General features: G+C 41.0%; 1 protein-coding gene across 1 annotated transcript in view; it reads left to right on the top strand.

Moving 5' to 3' along the window:
- The window catches only part of lhfpl3 (LHFPL tetraspan subfamily member 3), a 31264-nt gene extending 15744 nt beyond the window's left edge, over positions 1–15520 (top strand). The window contains exons 2-3 of the mRNA XM_079551223.1: positions 12319–12549; positions 15489–15520. Of these exons, the coding sequence (XP_079407349.1) occupies positions 12319–12549; positions 15489–15505 (248 nt within the window). The 3' untranslated portion in view covers positions 15506–15520. The remainder of the gene's footprint in view (positions 1–12318; positions 12550–15488) is intronic.
- The last annotated feature ends 1787 nt before the right edge of the window (positions 15521–17307 follow it).

Raw genomic sequence — 17307 nt, 5'->3', positions numbered from 1 at the left:
GGACCTTAGGGTAGAGAGAGAGAGAAACTTCACGCAATTTATGTGAGTCCTATGGGACTCTTTCATCTGTTTTTAAGAAAGAAACAGAGATAACAGGATATCAACAAGAAGACACTGCTTCGAAGAACATGCTGACAAGCTCAAAGGGTTTTCTCTAACCCGCTTAAGAGCCATGCTTCATATGCAGTCATTGGTGTTCATCCTAGAGCTTTTCAGGTAATCCCGTTAGACAATTAGCAAAGATTCTCTGCTATACTGTTTGTGTGCCATGATGCACACAGCGGCATTGTGTCTGCAGGGTCTTTTCTTACTCCATAACCCCAAAATGTGATATGTGAAAAGGCTTCTCTGCATTAGATTTATGTTACATGTTTAAAACAAATGACCTATTTATCTTATGTCTAAAAAGTAGCCGGAGCGGAGTGCGTGATTGCAGGAGTGTGAATGCATGGTTAAGCCTTTTGAGTGCCTAGTCCTTGTTTTTGTCTCATTGTCATTGTTCTTTTGATTCTTTTTTTCAAGAAGCTTTTAGATTTGGGTAAAGCCAAACTGGAGAAAATATGCTCGGTTCAGGTGGGGGTGAGCTGTGTTTTGTAGCGCATATCGACAATCTGAATTGGCTTGAGCCCACAGTCAAGAGAGCCATACATACAGCCAGATTTGCTGAAATGAACATAATATAAGCTTTTATCATAAAAATAGCATCCATTAAGGTAACATACACTTAAACAGGCTTCTTTTTCCTGGATCACAGCGGTCTTAATTCTGTGAACATTTCTCCTCTGGCCAGTGAAGTGCGGTCTTTAGATTTCCCATCAAGGATTTATCTTCCAGATCACTTGGTCCTGGTTGGAGATGACAAGACGAGATTTTTCTGCCCCCCCCTGCATGAGCTGGGAGCGGGACAAGGGCGTGCTGACCCTTTAGGAAATCTTGTGGAACATCTCTGTGTGAGATTAATCACTGCTGCAGTTGTGTGCGTGACTGTGCGCTGGTCTGACCGATGGCCTTTTGGGGCTCAGTGAGAGGTAATGAGTGGTGCAGTGTCTGGAGGTGAAAAGACGGTGACACGTGGGTCAGGTGTCATTATGTTGTTGACAAGCTGCAGTCGAGTGATAGACTCAGAGACTGCTGGGTTTATGCAGCAAATAGCAAGATGTCTCACAAACACTGACCATATAACTTGCGAGCAAATTAGGAGATTAAGATGAAATTCACAATCCATCCACAAAAAGTCAGAACACAGTCTATTTTTTATTTATTTTTGATAACAAATATGACAACTATAATACTAATAAAAGTATATCAAGTTGTTATAGTTTTTTTGGACACTCAAAGCAGGATGGGTAATACATTAAGAAAAAGCAAGTTTGAACAGGTGGGTTTTGAGGAGTGAGGGGAATTTCTGTAGTGAATCTGAGAGCTATTGAACACGGAGCCAGTCTCAGGATTGGATACAATAAGTTTCATTTGGAAGTGTTTTTGTTATTATGGACTGAAACAAAAGAGAAAAAACAACATCAAACTTAAAGGCGTAACATTCTCCTGTTGCTGATACAAAATGTGCTCCTATGAGCAGCTTGACACAGAAAAGTCTATTTTTGCAATGTGGAGAGAAGGGAACCTCTCTGAACCAGGGGGGACGTATAGACCCAGTGTGATCTGAGGTTGGTATTCAAGGCCACAAATGCTGTCACTGTAAAGATTGCAAAAGAGTAACTTAACAATGAAGGTCAGTAAGTGCTTTATTTGTCATTGTACAACCATACAACAAAATAGTGTTTAGGTGTTCGTCCTGAGCCGCTGCGACTGAGCCGTGCCGTAACTGTAGCACCAGGACGAAGCCTGCCTGGCTGCCTTCAGTCTCCTCTGTTCCTCTGAAACGGTGCAGCACCTCCTGGGTTTGTCCCTGTTTCAGAGCGTGGTGTCCTGCACTGGTCAGCTCCACCTCCTGCGTACAACAGCCTTTCACCTTCTTCTGGGAAGAGTGTAGTTAAGTTGTTTTATTCTCCAATGAACGTCCATTAGCCAGAACACTATAGGGATAGACGGCATGTGGGGCCGAGCTGTGAGTCTTGCCCAGATACCTCCTCGTTTGTCCCTTTTTTGTTTCCTGTAGCGCCTTTTGTGATGCCTCCACTGTGCTGCTGGTGTGGGGGCTCTTGGAGCCTCTTCAATGTTTCAGAAGAAGAAATGTGTAGGTCTCAAATGTCTTTAGCTGATAAGCTATCTGTTTGTTTACTTTGAAAAAGCTTCTTTCTTCAGGACCATCATGGACTCTCTGCAGTTAAAAAAAAATCCACCAAACCCCACAAAAACATCCAGTAAAACAATGAGGAACACAGAAACCTCAAATGCAGTTTGCAGAAAAGGGCAAAGTACCTCAGCTGTACCAAGAGAGAGGGAGGTTGCTGCTTGTTTACACATCGCAGTATTATTCACAATGTAATGAAATTTGCAATTACAATACTTGCAATTAGCTAATCGTAAAACAATATTTAGGCCCGAGCACCAATAGGGCTGGTGAAAGGGCGTGATAGCGCCCCCTTGCTCTGGGCAGGGCGGGTGAAATGCATGTGGTTCTTCTGTAGTTCAGCCATTCATATTTTAGCCTTCTTTCTAGGGCTGCACAGGTAATTGTAATAAAATTGAAATTGAAATAGTTTAGCATCACTGAGCCTAACCCGAACCCTGAGCATGCACGTTTTGCAAGTTGGAAACAGTACATTTAACATTGAATTTGAACGTTTGCAATCAGCAAATTGTATTGCAATATCTCGTCTTCATTGGGTCTTCTATGTTAAACTGCTCAGGTCATATTTCAGTCTGCTCAAAATGGAGCTGCTTTTTAATTTCATTGTGCAATGACAATAAAGGGATTTGGATTTTGAAATGTGCACTTTATTGATATCATTACTCTTGTAAAGGTTTTAAAACATGTACTGCACATGTATTTTAGGTAAGCACACTACTGTGATAAAAGGGAAATTCAATAAAAACCCACATTCATCATACAACACCAAACAAGCCATTGTCACAACAGAATGAAACTTGTTGAGCGTATTTCTACATTTTCTCACTTATAGTTTGGGAGCTTGTTGGTTGCTGTGGTTACGCTGCTGGTTGCCACGGGCAGCATCGACTTGCTCAGGATCAGCGTGATCCCAGGCACGGCAGACGGAGCAGGTCTCCGTAGGGTCCGTGTGTCCATCTCCATGGCGACAGACCCCTGTGTTTCGGTTCCCTAAACCTTGCTGCTGATGTGTACGACGTGCAGCTGATCAGGAGAGTGGACCGTCTGAAACGCGATGTATTCACGGTTCCCCCCTGAATGTCTCCGTGTGCTTCTTGGTGCTATTTAAAGACTCCAGACTCCAGGAATCAAACTTGTGTCAGTAACTTTGGAGGAGGATATTGTGATCTTGTTCTGTAACAGTAATGTGTTTGGTTGTCTTCGTGCTATGCCTTACCACCAATAAGTCAAGTGAATTGAATAATGGTCACTTTTGGAAGCTTGGCCTTTCAAAGACCCAAACCACAGTTCTGCGTTTTTGTGTGTATATGCGATATACTCAGCTAGATCAAATGTAGAAATCTCTTTGTCCCTAGTTTGGTCAGTTTATTGATTTTAGGTACAGTAATAAGTATAGGAAAGGCATGGCACTTGGCACTTTGATTTGACATAGACGCACTGTGCTGTTTTAAACTCAGAGGCAAAGACAAAGCCGTTCCTTGTCAGAGTTGTTCTCCAGGTGGATTTTCGTCAGCGAGACACCGCTCACATCATCTTTCATTAGCACTGGGAGCAGCTGAAAAGGAGGGAGTGATGGAGGGAGGAGGGAAGAGTTTAAAGGCAAACGGAGGAGAGCGGAGCGTGTAGTGTGCGCGCGCCATCAGATATGAGACACATTAGAAGTTACTGAAATGGAGTGAAGAAATCCCAGCGGCCCGACTTCAAAGGCAAGAGACGGTTTTGGAGAGAAAATAAGGACAACCGTTAAAGATTCAGAGAAACTGCCAAAGCTGTCTGTGGCTTCAAGTGCAGTGTCACCAGATCTGAGGCATCAGAGAGGGTGCAGTGTTAGAATAAAAACCTGCTTTTGATCAACAAGAAACATGCCAGGACGTTTTAATTAAACGGCAGTGTGTAGGAAACCAGGGCTTCCCTCTACGTCTCCCTATGAAAAAAAAGGGCTTTCTCTGGGGAGCCAAGCGCATCGCCTATTTGATACTGAAGGGTAAAGGCCAGAAAAGCTCTTTTCCTATACTGAGTGATGCGAGTCCAGTCCGCAGTAGATTTGCAAAGGGAGGAATTGTTGATAAAAGACACTGTTAATTCTTAAACATGTGTCTATGGGCTTCTTGAAAAATCCATTTTAGAGAAAACTGAAAAATAAATCCCCAACAATTTGTATTTCCGTCTTTTATTGTTGTTTTTTACTTTAACTCTGTTACTGCTATTTCCTAGTGCGACAAAATTTAATCAAACCATAGATTGATCCATATATGTTCCATCCAGTCTGCATTCAAGAGAGACATTGGCACCGGCATCAGACTGTCGGGCATGATACAGTTTTAATTCTTTACCGTATTTTCCGGACTACAAGTCATTCCAGAGTGTACGTCACACAGCCAAAAAATGCATAATGAAGAAGAAAAAACATGTATAAGAAGCTCTTGAGTGTAAGTGGCACCAGCCATGGCAACTATTTTGGAATAGAAGCGTAACTGCGCCGTTGACAAGCCTCTCCCGGCAGCAAGTTGTTCAAGCAACCATTTGCGAGCTCGTTCCTCTAACTGTGGCCATCAAGCTTTTAGCCCATGATTAGCTTTTTTTATTTTCTTCATTGCAGTAAGAGTAACCTCCGCTTTTAACTAGTCCCTCACAAGTTTCTGGCTCACTCCAAACTTTTGTCAAACCTTTTAAATTTTCAGTGGTACAGTCAGTGAAAATAACAATCTTGAAATTATATATTTTGATACATAAGTCGCACCTGAGTATACAGTATAGTTTGTATAATCCGAAAAATATGGTATATTTATGATAACAATAGTGATTTAGTGATCTCGAGCTGCTTTTCTTGCTTGTCTCAGTTGCACACAGAAGTGAGGATGCCAATCTGCACCATGGGCCTATCAGACCTTTTGGATCTGCGGACAATCTGAGCCACAGTCACTCCTGGAGAACAAAGACAAACTAAAATAGCCTGTTATACATATTTCTTACACCCATGAGTGCACATCGTTGCATATGTTCTCCGTGTATTTAGCATCGACTTCAAAGCAGAACTCGTTTGGCCGCCCCGGACCTCTTCTCAGCGCTGCACTCAGCTTAAATAAAGGTGTCCAACCTCGAAGTAAGGTCAGCTGTATTTCCTGTAATAATCATAAGTCTCCGAGGCGTGTTTGGCGCGTGTGCAGAACAGCCCCGCGCACGAGGCACCTCCAGTTGATTAGATTGTAAATTTGATCCTCAATCACTTTTATGGCACTCTCTTCTTGGAGCCATCCCAAACAAGAACATCCTCGACACAGCATTGAATACTTTCTCTAAGTGACAGGAGCAGTCATTCAGTTAGGGTTCATCTGCAATTGTAGATTTTTCATTTTATTTGTCGTATTAGTTTGAGATCATTGCATTTCTGGGTGTTTTGTGGTTTCACATGTTTCACACCGAGCTATAATTGAATGGGGTATATTTAGGCTCAGTTTAGGTGTGATTTAAATCTAATCTAGGCCTGGTGGTGCTTCAAACGTCAAATATTTTCTGAGGTGTGAAAAGGATGGTGTAGAGATGGTGGGATGAAGCAGGTTTTCTGTACTAGATGTGTGTGAGTCAACTGCATTGCTATTGCAAAAATCATCCTCTTGTAAATGAACTGCAATCTTCACCAGCTTTAACCAACCGTGTTATTGCCTAATGCGCCGTTCAGGGCTCATTCCTATTTGTCACCTCAAGCCACACCACGAAATGGGATGCAACCTTTTTCCTGCTCAAACATCTGTGATATCTTTTTGTTGCAGCCAAAAATTCACCTTAATTTGCGAACTGTTGAAGCTCATATGAGTTCGAGACTGTGCAACAGAACCCAAATAACAAGGTCATGGACTAAAGGCCCATTTCGACAGCACTAGACCAGTTCGGTTCACTTGAGACCGGTTCATTTAAGGAGGGGCAGCGCAAGTTTGTGTTTCAAGTGTCTTTAGTGTAAAGTGGTCTAGGTTGCTATGGGAGTGGTCAAGGACATTCATATGTATGTGACAGGCAACAACCACAGCTTGATATCACTGTGTTTTAGGCCTGCATCAAAGCACCTTTGTATATGCTACATGTGGCCATTAGGAGGGGCAGAGCGCTCTAGTGTTTGAACAGTTTTCAAGCACCAGAGGAACAGTTATTGAGAAAAAAGAAAAAAAAAACAATGCCCAAAACGAGTACACCTATTATTTTTAGTTCTACAGTGAATTCTAAATAAAAGAGGGAGATATGAGGCTCGCTCCTCTCATTTGGGCAATAAGAAAGAATGTTTGGGAAAACTGTGCAAATCCAACTTGAAAATTTGAGCAGTAGATTACTGACATAAATATGAGGGAAAATATATAATTTAATTGAATGATTTCTCATCAAAATCAGCATAGGCTATGAGTAGAGACGTAAAAAATGCCTATATTTTATGTGAACCAGTCATGATAAAGCCTTGTGAAGAGAAAGAAACTTTGAATATGCAAGACTATTGGCTTGACGAATCAGAGTGGTGACAAGCCCCCCTCTCCTTTCCCCCAAACCGGTCTAGTTTGCTAATCTCTCCAGACCCCATGGCTGAAGTGGTCTGGAACTGGAACGGTTTGGACCCCCCTTTGGGAGCGGAGCAGTTCACTTTTGGCTGTGGAAACACCCTCAAACCGCTCCGGTCCATTCCGGTCTGGTCCTGTCGAAATGGGGCTTTATTCACTGCAAAATCAAGTCCAAAATACTAGACCTTAGGTGCATGGGAACACGAGAATGCAGTGCTGAATGTATGTAGCAGATAGTGTGTATGAGCTGAATACAGAGAGAGCGCGGTGACCTCAGGGATGTTCACCTCTCGAGGGATTGGCGGATCTTCTGCTACGGGGGAGATTTCGGCATCACTTTGACTGGACAGTGTCAGGAGAACGCCTTCATGCACAATTCTATATCTTTGACAAGTTTATTATCAAGTATTAGTCTGTGTAGAAGAGCATGCTTCGATTTCGTGACATGAACGACTATCCGTAAACTAGGGCAAATCAATGAATAAATTGCTTGCAGATGCTGCCAGTCAAGCAGATTTCTCTCTCTTTGTTACAGTGAGGATATTGCCAGAGTGACTGACCTAAACTGCTGCTATAATGTAATTACGACATTGTGTATGTGACGAGAGATGCACAGCAAGAATTTGACGTTTTCTCTACTGTTTAATTATAAGAAATTGATATACAGAAACATCCTCAAATGCTAAACCTGGTCCATTATAATCGTAACAACTAGGCCTGTGTGATGTCATCTGAAAAAAGCAACAATAGTTGATCCATTGCGGTTCTTTAACGCATGAACAAAAGGAAAAGTGAATGGCTGCAATTAGAATAAATGCAGACACATGACCGCTGAAGGATCCATGTTGAGTGCAAGTCATGCAACACTGATCACAGCCTATCGACACACACGTCCTCCGTAAGTGTTAGGCCTCGTGTTTTGTTATATTTACGCTCGTTTTTGGTTCCTCCTTTTATTGAAGAGGGTTTTTTTGGTCCTGCATTTGGGTCATCTTTTCACTTTGCTTTGAAAGCGTGACAGAAATACAGAGAAAGATAAATCGTAATTAGGTATTTCTCCAAGTTCTTTTGCTGTTGGTTCTCATGCTCAAGTGCTGTTCCTGGCGAGATTTCCTCTCACAGTTTTTGGACGTGCTGCTGTCAGAGTCACAAGTGCGGTGCAGGCAGAGAGGCGTTAATGAGGGAGGTGCAGTGGGACCGCAGCTCATGACGCTTATGTTAGTTACATGTGAACTGTGTAAGAAGCTCTCATAGCTCACTGCATTTACATGTTTCTGCTCTAATTAGCTTGCCTCCATTCTACTGAAGGTGATTCACTATTACACACGGAGCACACAGTGTGTGAGCCCTGTGCAGCACCTGAACTACAGGAGCAGCAACAGTGGATCACCCAGAGTTCATCTTGTTAACTAATATTTCTCCATGGCTTTTAAATAATTGATTACTCATTATGCCCTGTCTGCTCGCTCCTACTGACAGATATTCAAATATGTTTGTGAAGGCTCTCATTTGTCCAGGAAGTATTCATCATCGCAAAGCTTAAATCGTCGACTGGACTGGGTGTGGTTGAGTTGAGGTTGTTAAAGGAATAGTTCTCAGTTTTTCCATACTGAGATATGTTCTTACCTGAGCTTAGACGAGTTGATGCGTACCTGTCTGGTCTTTGTGCGTGCCCTCAGTCACGCAAAAAGATAAAAGATGTTGTTAGCATTTGGCCTCTCCCAATGTATTCCTATAGCTCCAAACGGGGTGAAGTTGAAAGCTACCATGCTCTTCCAAGGGCAGGCACAAAGACCAGACAGGTACGCTTCAACTCGTCTAAGCTCAGGTAAGAACATATCACAGTATGGAAGAACTGTGTGCCCTCAGTCACGCAAAAAGACCAACGATGTTGTTAGCATTTGGCCTCTCCCAATGTATTCCTATAGCTCCAAACGGGGTGAAGTTAGAAGCGAACAAGCTCTTCCACGGGCTGGCACAAAGACCAGACAGGTACGCAACTCGTGTAAGCTCAGGTAAGAACATATGTCAGTATGTAAAAACGGCAAACTATTCCTTTAAGCTTTTATTTTTAGCTCTTGTGGTCAGAATTTTAGGGCATTATTGTGTTTCTTTCTTTTTTGTCTAATAACTTGGACTAGTGACTGAAAAGAAACTGTTTTATGTATAGGCCAGTTTTATATATAGGCCTAAATGTAAATGTACAATAGCGTGTGTTTGTCTCTGTGTGAGTGGTTGGTGGTGGTCGGAGGGCGCAGGTTGGTAGCCGATGGTGCAGCGGTTAGCACTCATGCCTCACAGCAACAAGATCCTGGTACTCCAGTTTCCCCTACCACTAAAAAAAATGGGGCCAGGACTCCCCTGTAAAAGAGATTTTTAATCTCAGTGGGACTTTCCTGGTTAAATAAAGGTCAAATAAAAAAGAAATGCCTCTTGTGTCTGAGTGTTTCTCTGAGCTGAGTGATTATGTAGATTTTCTACATTGTGAGATCAATAAAGTCCTATCTTATTTTTTTAAACGCCTTGATCTTGACATGACTGGAGTGAGAGGAGTCATTTTAATCCCTATTTTTTACCAAGTTTTCTAAATGGTCTAAATGTCATGGATTGGGAACAGCCTCCGGAGGATGGAGATGCAGTTTGATTCTAAGCTTGTGGTGGAGACGATGAAAATGCTGCTGTGGTTGAATCTTTTCCATGGTGAGGCAGGAGCTCTTCTCTTGCTCCTCTCTTCTCTCACTTGTTGCTCAGGCCTTGTCTGATTCCTTCTAGCGTGGAGGAGGTTATCCGACAGTCGTCTCACTCCACCTCTGTTCAGATGTGGGCCTTTTTCTTTCAACACATCTTCGCGTTGCCAGTTCACTATATATGGCTCCGTCTCTCCAAGCACTTTATCTCCGGCCTGGACACTTTGCACAGTTTTTCTCTCCATCTTTGTTTTGACCTCATGCTCTCTGTTGTGTGTCAGTAAGTTTTCCTTCTCTAAGGCAAAAATCTTGTCGATGTATCGGAGTAGCAGCGAAATGGTTTAGTGTGGTTTGTGTTATGTTATTAATGAGAGCGGTGAGAATGAGGGTGAATTTATGCATCACTCGAAACAACAGGCTGACCCCATTGACTCTGTTACAGCTGTGCTATTGTGCGCACCTTGTTTTGCATGATTCTTGTCAACAAACACAACTCGAGATTATTCATTGTGCCTTAGTGCCTCTTTGAGATTTTCCAGCTTTCCAGTGGAGCTAAAGAAATTACACATCGTCCACAGAAAGATTAGATTTGTGTTGTGAAGATTTAAAGGATTTTGTCACTTTTCCAGACTGAAGTTAATGTTTGTTGGGGCAGAGGGAAAGAGGTAGGATTATCGTTTTAATTTCAGACACACTTTATACGCACGAGCCATTACGTACAGACCCAGCACTGAGAAGATATTTTTGTAAATTCGGATGAGAGCGCAAACATGAACTCGGTCTCTTTGATCACTTCTATCTCTGTTTGACTGCTGCTCAGCTGGAGGTTCACCAGAGAGACTCGAGTGGTTATAAATACAAGAGCAGAAGCCTGAGGAGCCTGTTTACAGAGAGGACCACAAATAGAGCATTGTTTCACAAACCTGGCATTAATAACAAGCCAAGAATGCGAGATTGAAGTTTGAAAGCATTTGAATAGAATTTCACAGTAAAGATTAAACTAATCAAATTTCTTTAGGCCAAGTGATCTCTGCAGTAAAAACATTTTCTTTTTTAAAAGTTTTCTTTTGTTAAAGTGCAGAAGTTTTCAAACTCCCACACTTTAAAAAAAGGAACATTCATTAACAGAATCAATATTCACATAGCTAGATTAAGTCAAGGCTAAGTTACACCGTATTAATCCCCGTAGGGAAATTCGTTCTCTGCATTTGATCAATGCCTCAATGCCGCTGGGGCGACCTGTAAGAGCGGCTCGGGGACCCATCTCCCTGATATGGAGCCAGGCTGGTGGTCAGAAACACCTGGCTGGAGGATTCACCTATTGCACATGTTTTTAGTGGTAGGGGAAACCTACGCAGACACGGGGAGAACATGCAAACCCCACATAGAAAGGCCCCGTCCCTGGTGGGAATCGATCCTGGACCTTCTAGCTGTGAAGCACGAGCGCTAACCGCTGCCCTTACATGGATTACATACTACGTTTTAAATACAATTCACAAGTGTTAGTTTTTATTTCTGTTAACTTAAACAAAACTTCAAAAATAATAAATCAAATGAGAAAAAATATGACTAAAACCGTCTTTAACGTTCCTTAAATGCCACTGAAGTTAAGCTTCACTGCTCCTGATTAGCCCCCAGCCTCGACACGACAAACTACAAAAGCAACTTTAAAAAAGCAACCTTTCTGGCCCTTACAACAGTTTGCTGCATTTCACAGTAACCGTAGAAGTGGAGTGTGCAATAATGACAAGAGGCTTTTATATTCAGTACTTCTGCTTGAGTACATAGTACATACTGTATTGTCAATACCTCTTCACTTCTGTTTCGAGAGCATATACAGAATGTAAGCTTTATATCAGTAAATGGTACACCTGTGGGATTTTGTCTGCTTGTGCTTAGGGCCTCCTTATTGCCCCATCAGTTTAATAGGATCTATACAGCAGAGGGTTCTTATTGTTGCTCTCAATGCTGCTTCACTGGCTCCTCTGCAGCGTCAGCTATTTTGTCTGTGATAAGCCGCTCTGTGTGAGTACTGCAGCCTTTCTCATGGACGGCTCTTTTCTCTGAAGCAAAACAAGCTGCTTAGCATCCTTAAAGATTCTCTGTTATGGCCACAAATGCCCAAATTATTGTCATGACTGAGTGTTCCCCAGTGCCTTTTCAAAGGTTTGGAGCCTTTTCAGGATATTGTACATTGATCTTGGTCTTTAAGAGAGCAAGGAAGTGTTCGACTGTTTCTTTGTGTTGTTATTGTGAAGAATATACAGTACACAGAGCAAATAAAGGCTCTGTGTACTGATTTCACAGTTCTTCACAGCTAGAAGGTTCTAGGTGGGACGAAGTGGAGTTTGCATGTTCTCCCCATGTCTGCCTAGGTTTCCTCTGGGCGCTCCAATTTCCCCTACCACTAAAAACATGTACATTAGGCTGCATTAGTGTGGTTGGAGGGGCCTTTCCATTCGTGATTAATTCATTTGTCATGTTACAGGGTTTTATTTATACTTTTAATTTAGTTTTTTTATGCAAACACAAGCTGATCTAGGCTCCTCAACAAATCTCTCATTGAACTTGTTGACTCTGGTCTCGCTTGCATAAACTTATACTACATATTTTTACCCTCCATTATTACACCACAAATCCAAAGATTTTAAAGAACTTCATGTTACTTGGGAAAAATTTTTTGTCCATATTTGGTTCAAAGCTTTGTCCATATGCATACTTTATAGGAAGCTACAAGTAAAGTCTTGCAGTTTGTTTGTGATTTTTTTTCTTCTGTTTTTATGTCCTTTTATTATTTGTGAAAGGTTAATAAAACAAGTGCTTAATCTGTGTGTAGGTACATGTCTGATCCTGGGCTGCATGATCTACCCGGATGGCTGGGACAGTGATGAGGTGAAGCGTATGTGTGGAGAGCAGACGGACAAATACACTCTGGGGGCCTGCTCTGTGCGCTGGGCCTACATCCTGGCCATCATGGGCATCATGGACGCACTCATCCTCTCCTTCCTCGCCTTTGTACTGGGCAACCGCCAGGACAGCCTGATGTCCGAGGAGCTGCTGGGAGACAGTAAGAAATAACACTGTTCAATCAGACTATTCAACTTGTTTGCGAAAGAGCACTAAGATGCTCCACAGCTCTACTGGCTAAATATACTGTGGACTGATTAACCCAAAGTTGAAAAGTTTGGGCGGAACGCAAAACCTCATGTGTGGAGGAAAAATGGAACAACACAAAGTAGTATGGGGCAGGGAAAATCATGGTGTGGGGCAGCTTTGTTGCCTCAGGGTCTGGACAGTGTTAATTTCGTCGACTAAAATATTTAGTCTTAATTTTAGTCAAAGTGATATTTTTGACGACTAAAATTGGACTAAAACTAAATGAAAAGTTTCTCATGAGACTAAAACTATGACTAAAATGTCCAGATAATTTAGACGACTAAAATAAGACTAAATAAAAATGAAAAGGAGAGACTAAAATCATCCAAACTTCTAATGACCGTCTGAAAAAGCCTCATATCATATAGATTCACTGCCAAATGAACAGGTCTGAGCTTTATTCATGTGGAAGCAGCTCCATTAAATCGAGGACCTTGATTAAATATGATTATAATGAATAATATAAATGCAAAGTCGACTAAATTAGTCTTAAATTTAGTCGACTAAATTGACATGCAATTTTAGTCGACTAAAACTAGACTAAAATTGAAAAAAAAAATTTGACTAAATCTCGACTAAAATTACATTACATTTTAGTCAAAAGACTAAGACTAAAACTAAAATAAAATATGTTGTCAAAATTAACACTGGGTCTGGACAATGTGATATCATCAGTGGAAAAAATAATTCACAAGTTTATCAATTTTTTTGCAGAGAAACCTGAGACATTCACAACGCCGTGGAATAAGTAAGTGAACCCTTGTATTAAATATCTGGCGGATCCTTCTTTTGTAGCAATAACTGCTTTTCTGTAGTTACATTAGACGCTCACGACGATCAGGATGACACTTAGACCATTCCTCTTTACAAAACTGTTGCAGTTCAGCAAGATTCCTGGGTTCATTTACTTATTCCATGCTGTCCTGTGAATGTTTACATGTTATGGCCATTAAACATATGATTACATGTAATTGTTTGGGTGGTATTAGTTTAAGCAGACACTGTTTTTTCATTCTTATGATGAAGATCAGACCACATGTTATGACCAATTTAGGTAGAAATGTGAGAAATTCCAAAGCGTTCACATACATTTTCCTCCCACTGTAGAGTGTTTCCAATTTGACTTTTAGCCTTTTTATTAATAACACACTAAAGAACAGGACATGGAAATGGACTTGGACTATATTGGACTGCATGGCATTCGTATCAACAGCTACTATTGGTATGAAAAATGATATTGGAAAACTTGTCTTATTTCTGATGTCAAAAACATTATTGTCCTCTGTGAAATTAATATTGATTCGAAAACAAGATGATTCCAATATTTGCCCATGAATTGCATAATAGATAATTCCAAAGCCTCAACTTGCTAATGTGACACAAACTTATCTTATTAACTTAAGAGTTGATCAGAAGCATCCAAATGTATTCCTCTGCAGCCGCATGGTTAATGGACTTCTCATGTGAGCTCCTTTAATCAGGCCTTTCTCTTTAATAAATAAGTGAACAAATGTCCCCCGACTTTCACACTGAGAATGGGTCTATTGATCTGTCAGTGGCATCACTTCATTTACATTTAAATAAACACGAAACCACAGTCCTGTTTCAAAAGGAATAAATCAACCACAAAAATGAATGAATTATTTATCATTATAAAAAAAACTATCATTAAAAGTAATACATCTGTGTGACAGTGTTTGTGTATGAATGAATTCTTTGATCATCACTGTGACGACAGCGGGGCACCTCATCAATATGCAAAAGTATCAATATCGGAATGAAAAGTATTGGCGTTGCATCGTCTTGTAAAATATCACGATATGTCTCATCATTAAGAGCGAAAAGGCGGAGATCGTACAAATAGTAAGCTACAACTTACAAGTCCAAAAGCAGACGCAAACCAATAAGAATAGCAAAGACTCGCAGCAACACCAAGGGTTAATTGAAGCCTGTGTGGACGCGGGACAGTGATATGAATTACTAATGGTTGTTTACACAGCTTGCTGCCAGCCTGTCGAAATGAATCACGGTGTCTGGCAGGACACAGTGGCTTATATAGCAGCAGCTGCACAGTGACTGGAAGTGAGCAGAACCCGTGACAGACACAGAGGGATACCGGGGAATGCAGGATAAAGTGGTGAATTCAGGCTATTACAAAGCGCTGCACACACCTTGTTTATTATAGCTAATGGTGGGGATGGGTAGTATAGTTCAACAGCCACAGAGCAGTGTAGTAGTACATATAATACCCAAAGTGCTGTGCCAATGCTACCACCTGCTGGTTAAAATGTGTATAGCTGAATGATGAATGAACTGATCATTCTCTCCTTTTACTTCACAGAGACTGGGACCAATGCCATTTAACACTGGGCTGAAAAACCTATTGGTAAAGACTCATTTTATGTTCACTCATACATAGGCAACATTATAGTCTGAAGGTGTAGCATAATTTAGTCTGTTGTGCATGTTTTGGGTTGAAGGGCCAAACAAAACTGCTATACAAGCAAAAACAATGATCTTTTTGTACTATTTTGAGCATATTAAGTCGAGCTGTCCTGATATTGCATTTAATTTTCCATGAATCATTTATATCTGTCAGACGGTATTAAGTTTTATTAAGCGTAAAAGCTGGAAGCTGGTTGGAAGATAGGACATCGCTTCAGGCTCCAGTGCATCTTATCCACTGAATATTTATCAATTTGTTTTATTTTTGGATGTGTTACACAATAGGCTGCATTATGTACCGCGTGTGTATTTCAATATCTGTGCCTCTACAGCTTAAGGGCTTGTTAAAAATGCTGCATCTTGAATGAAAAATTGTCTGCCTTCACCTTTCAGGACTTGCTTCAGAGAGAGATGCCCCCTGACGTCCTCTGTCCTGCCGCAGCTTGATGCATGGCCAAATGCGCTGAAGAAACGGTTTTGTGAGAGGACTTAAAAATGACCTTTTGTAAAATAGCCCTGCTCAACACAAACTGGACACAAAAAACCACTGACTCGTCCATGTAGGTGCATCATCTTGCTCCGAGTGTGCAGAGACACGGGGAAGAAGGAGAAATTGTTGTGCTGCTCCAGGACACTTGTTGAATGGGGGGAAAAAGGACAGAGGAGCTGTGATCGTTCAAACCAAATCACATCAGAGCGTAGTATTAAGGCTTTGACACAAATAAGGACATCACCAAGACTCGAGGTTACAGATGTCAGCTCTTCTCTCGTCATCAAGCGACAGAACATGAAAACTTTTGCTGCTTTTGGATGCGACCTTTCTTCTGGGGGTGACCTGAAGCTAGAGAGAGTGACAAGAGCGCAGCCCTCAGTTAGTCGATACATTTTTGATGTTATAGTTCGAGCTGTTGAGGGAAAACAGACATTTCAATGCACTTACACAGGAGAAGGAAAAAAAAAATCTGTGGTTAGTCTATTTATCATATTGATGTATTGATTTTGTTTTTGCATTTTGTCTTGACTTTAATGTACACTTTGAAAATGTCAAGCTAATTGTCCATAACTAGTGTAGAGTGCCATACGGTTTTTTGTTTGTTTTTGTGTTTGTGTATTCTGTGTTGGTGGCAGCACAACAGACAGGAAGATGAACAAGGAGAAAGAGAGCAATTAATATTATGATAATTGTCTTATTTTGTTATGTTTTACGTTTACAAATAACAAAATCAGAAATTTGTCGATGTTTTATTTTATATTTTAGGGTTTAGAGTCCCATCACTTTGTGAAGGTGCCTCCATCATTTTATATGCCCTGCTGCTTTTGGGTTGTTCTCCAAAGGTTTAAAAAAAAAAAAACATAGGGCTTTTTGTACATACCTCAGATGTATTTCTATTCCTAACAGTGATGCAATGTTCCACTATGTGTGTTGTCTAACAGATAACAATTATGTGAAAGATTTATATAAAGAGTTGATGTGGGAATAAAAAGATTTAAACTGATCTTGGTTTAAAAACAACCATCCATTAATTTTCTTGTGCTTACACGGGGCAGGGCCATGGGGGCAGCATTTTTAGCAGTGATTCTCAGGCTTCCCTCACTCCGACTCAATCGGATGAATCCAAGATGGTCAATATAGCGGAGACCGGGTATGGTTGTAGCACGTTTTGCTTCAGCACCTGAAGTTCTCAAACTTTTATACAAAGTACCCACATTTGTTAACTACAGATGGCACCAATTCAAAACTCTGCAAGAATATCACAGATCTCGTGAGGTGATATCAAATACATGGTGGTCCACATCATGTGATATGCTTCAAAAAGAGGTTTATTTAAATAAAAGAACAATCTTTTATCTAACCTGACATATGCTTACGTGACGTGGAGTCAGTCCATAATACAGGTCTACAATCTGAGTCAAATAATCAGCTAACACTTCCTCCTGCACCTCAGAGAAAACTGAATCCTTCAGTATAACCTACACTGGGATGATAACTGGACCCGGTCTCTCAGATTCTGCTGTGTTTTGCAGTAACTGCTCAGTTTTACATGGCAGATCCCTTGTGCCTTTGCAACTGATCTGACTTGCCCTTCTTTCTGTGTTAAAACCATCCCCACCCCTGTCAGCCATCGTTTAGAGAAACTACAATTTAATCTAATCTAAGTCCTATGGTTTTATGTGCAATAGTATAAGCTCTAAACAAAATATAGTCTTGGTAAAAAAAAAAAAA

Source organism: Gobius niger (assembly GCF_951799975.1).
Source record: "Gobius niger genome assembly, chromosome: 2".
Lineage (NCBI taxonomy): Eukaryota > Metazoa > Chordata > Actinopteri > Gobiiformes > Gobiidae > Gobius > Gobius niger.
This window is presented reverse-complemented; position numbering and strand designations above follow the sequence as displayed.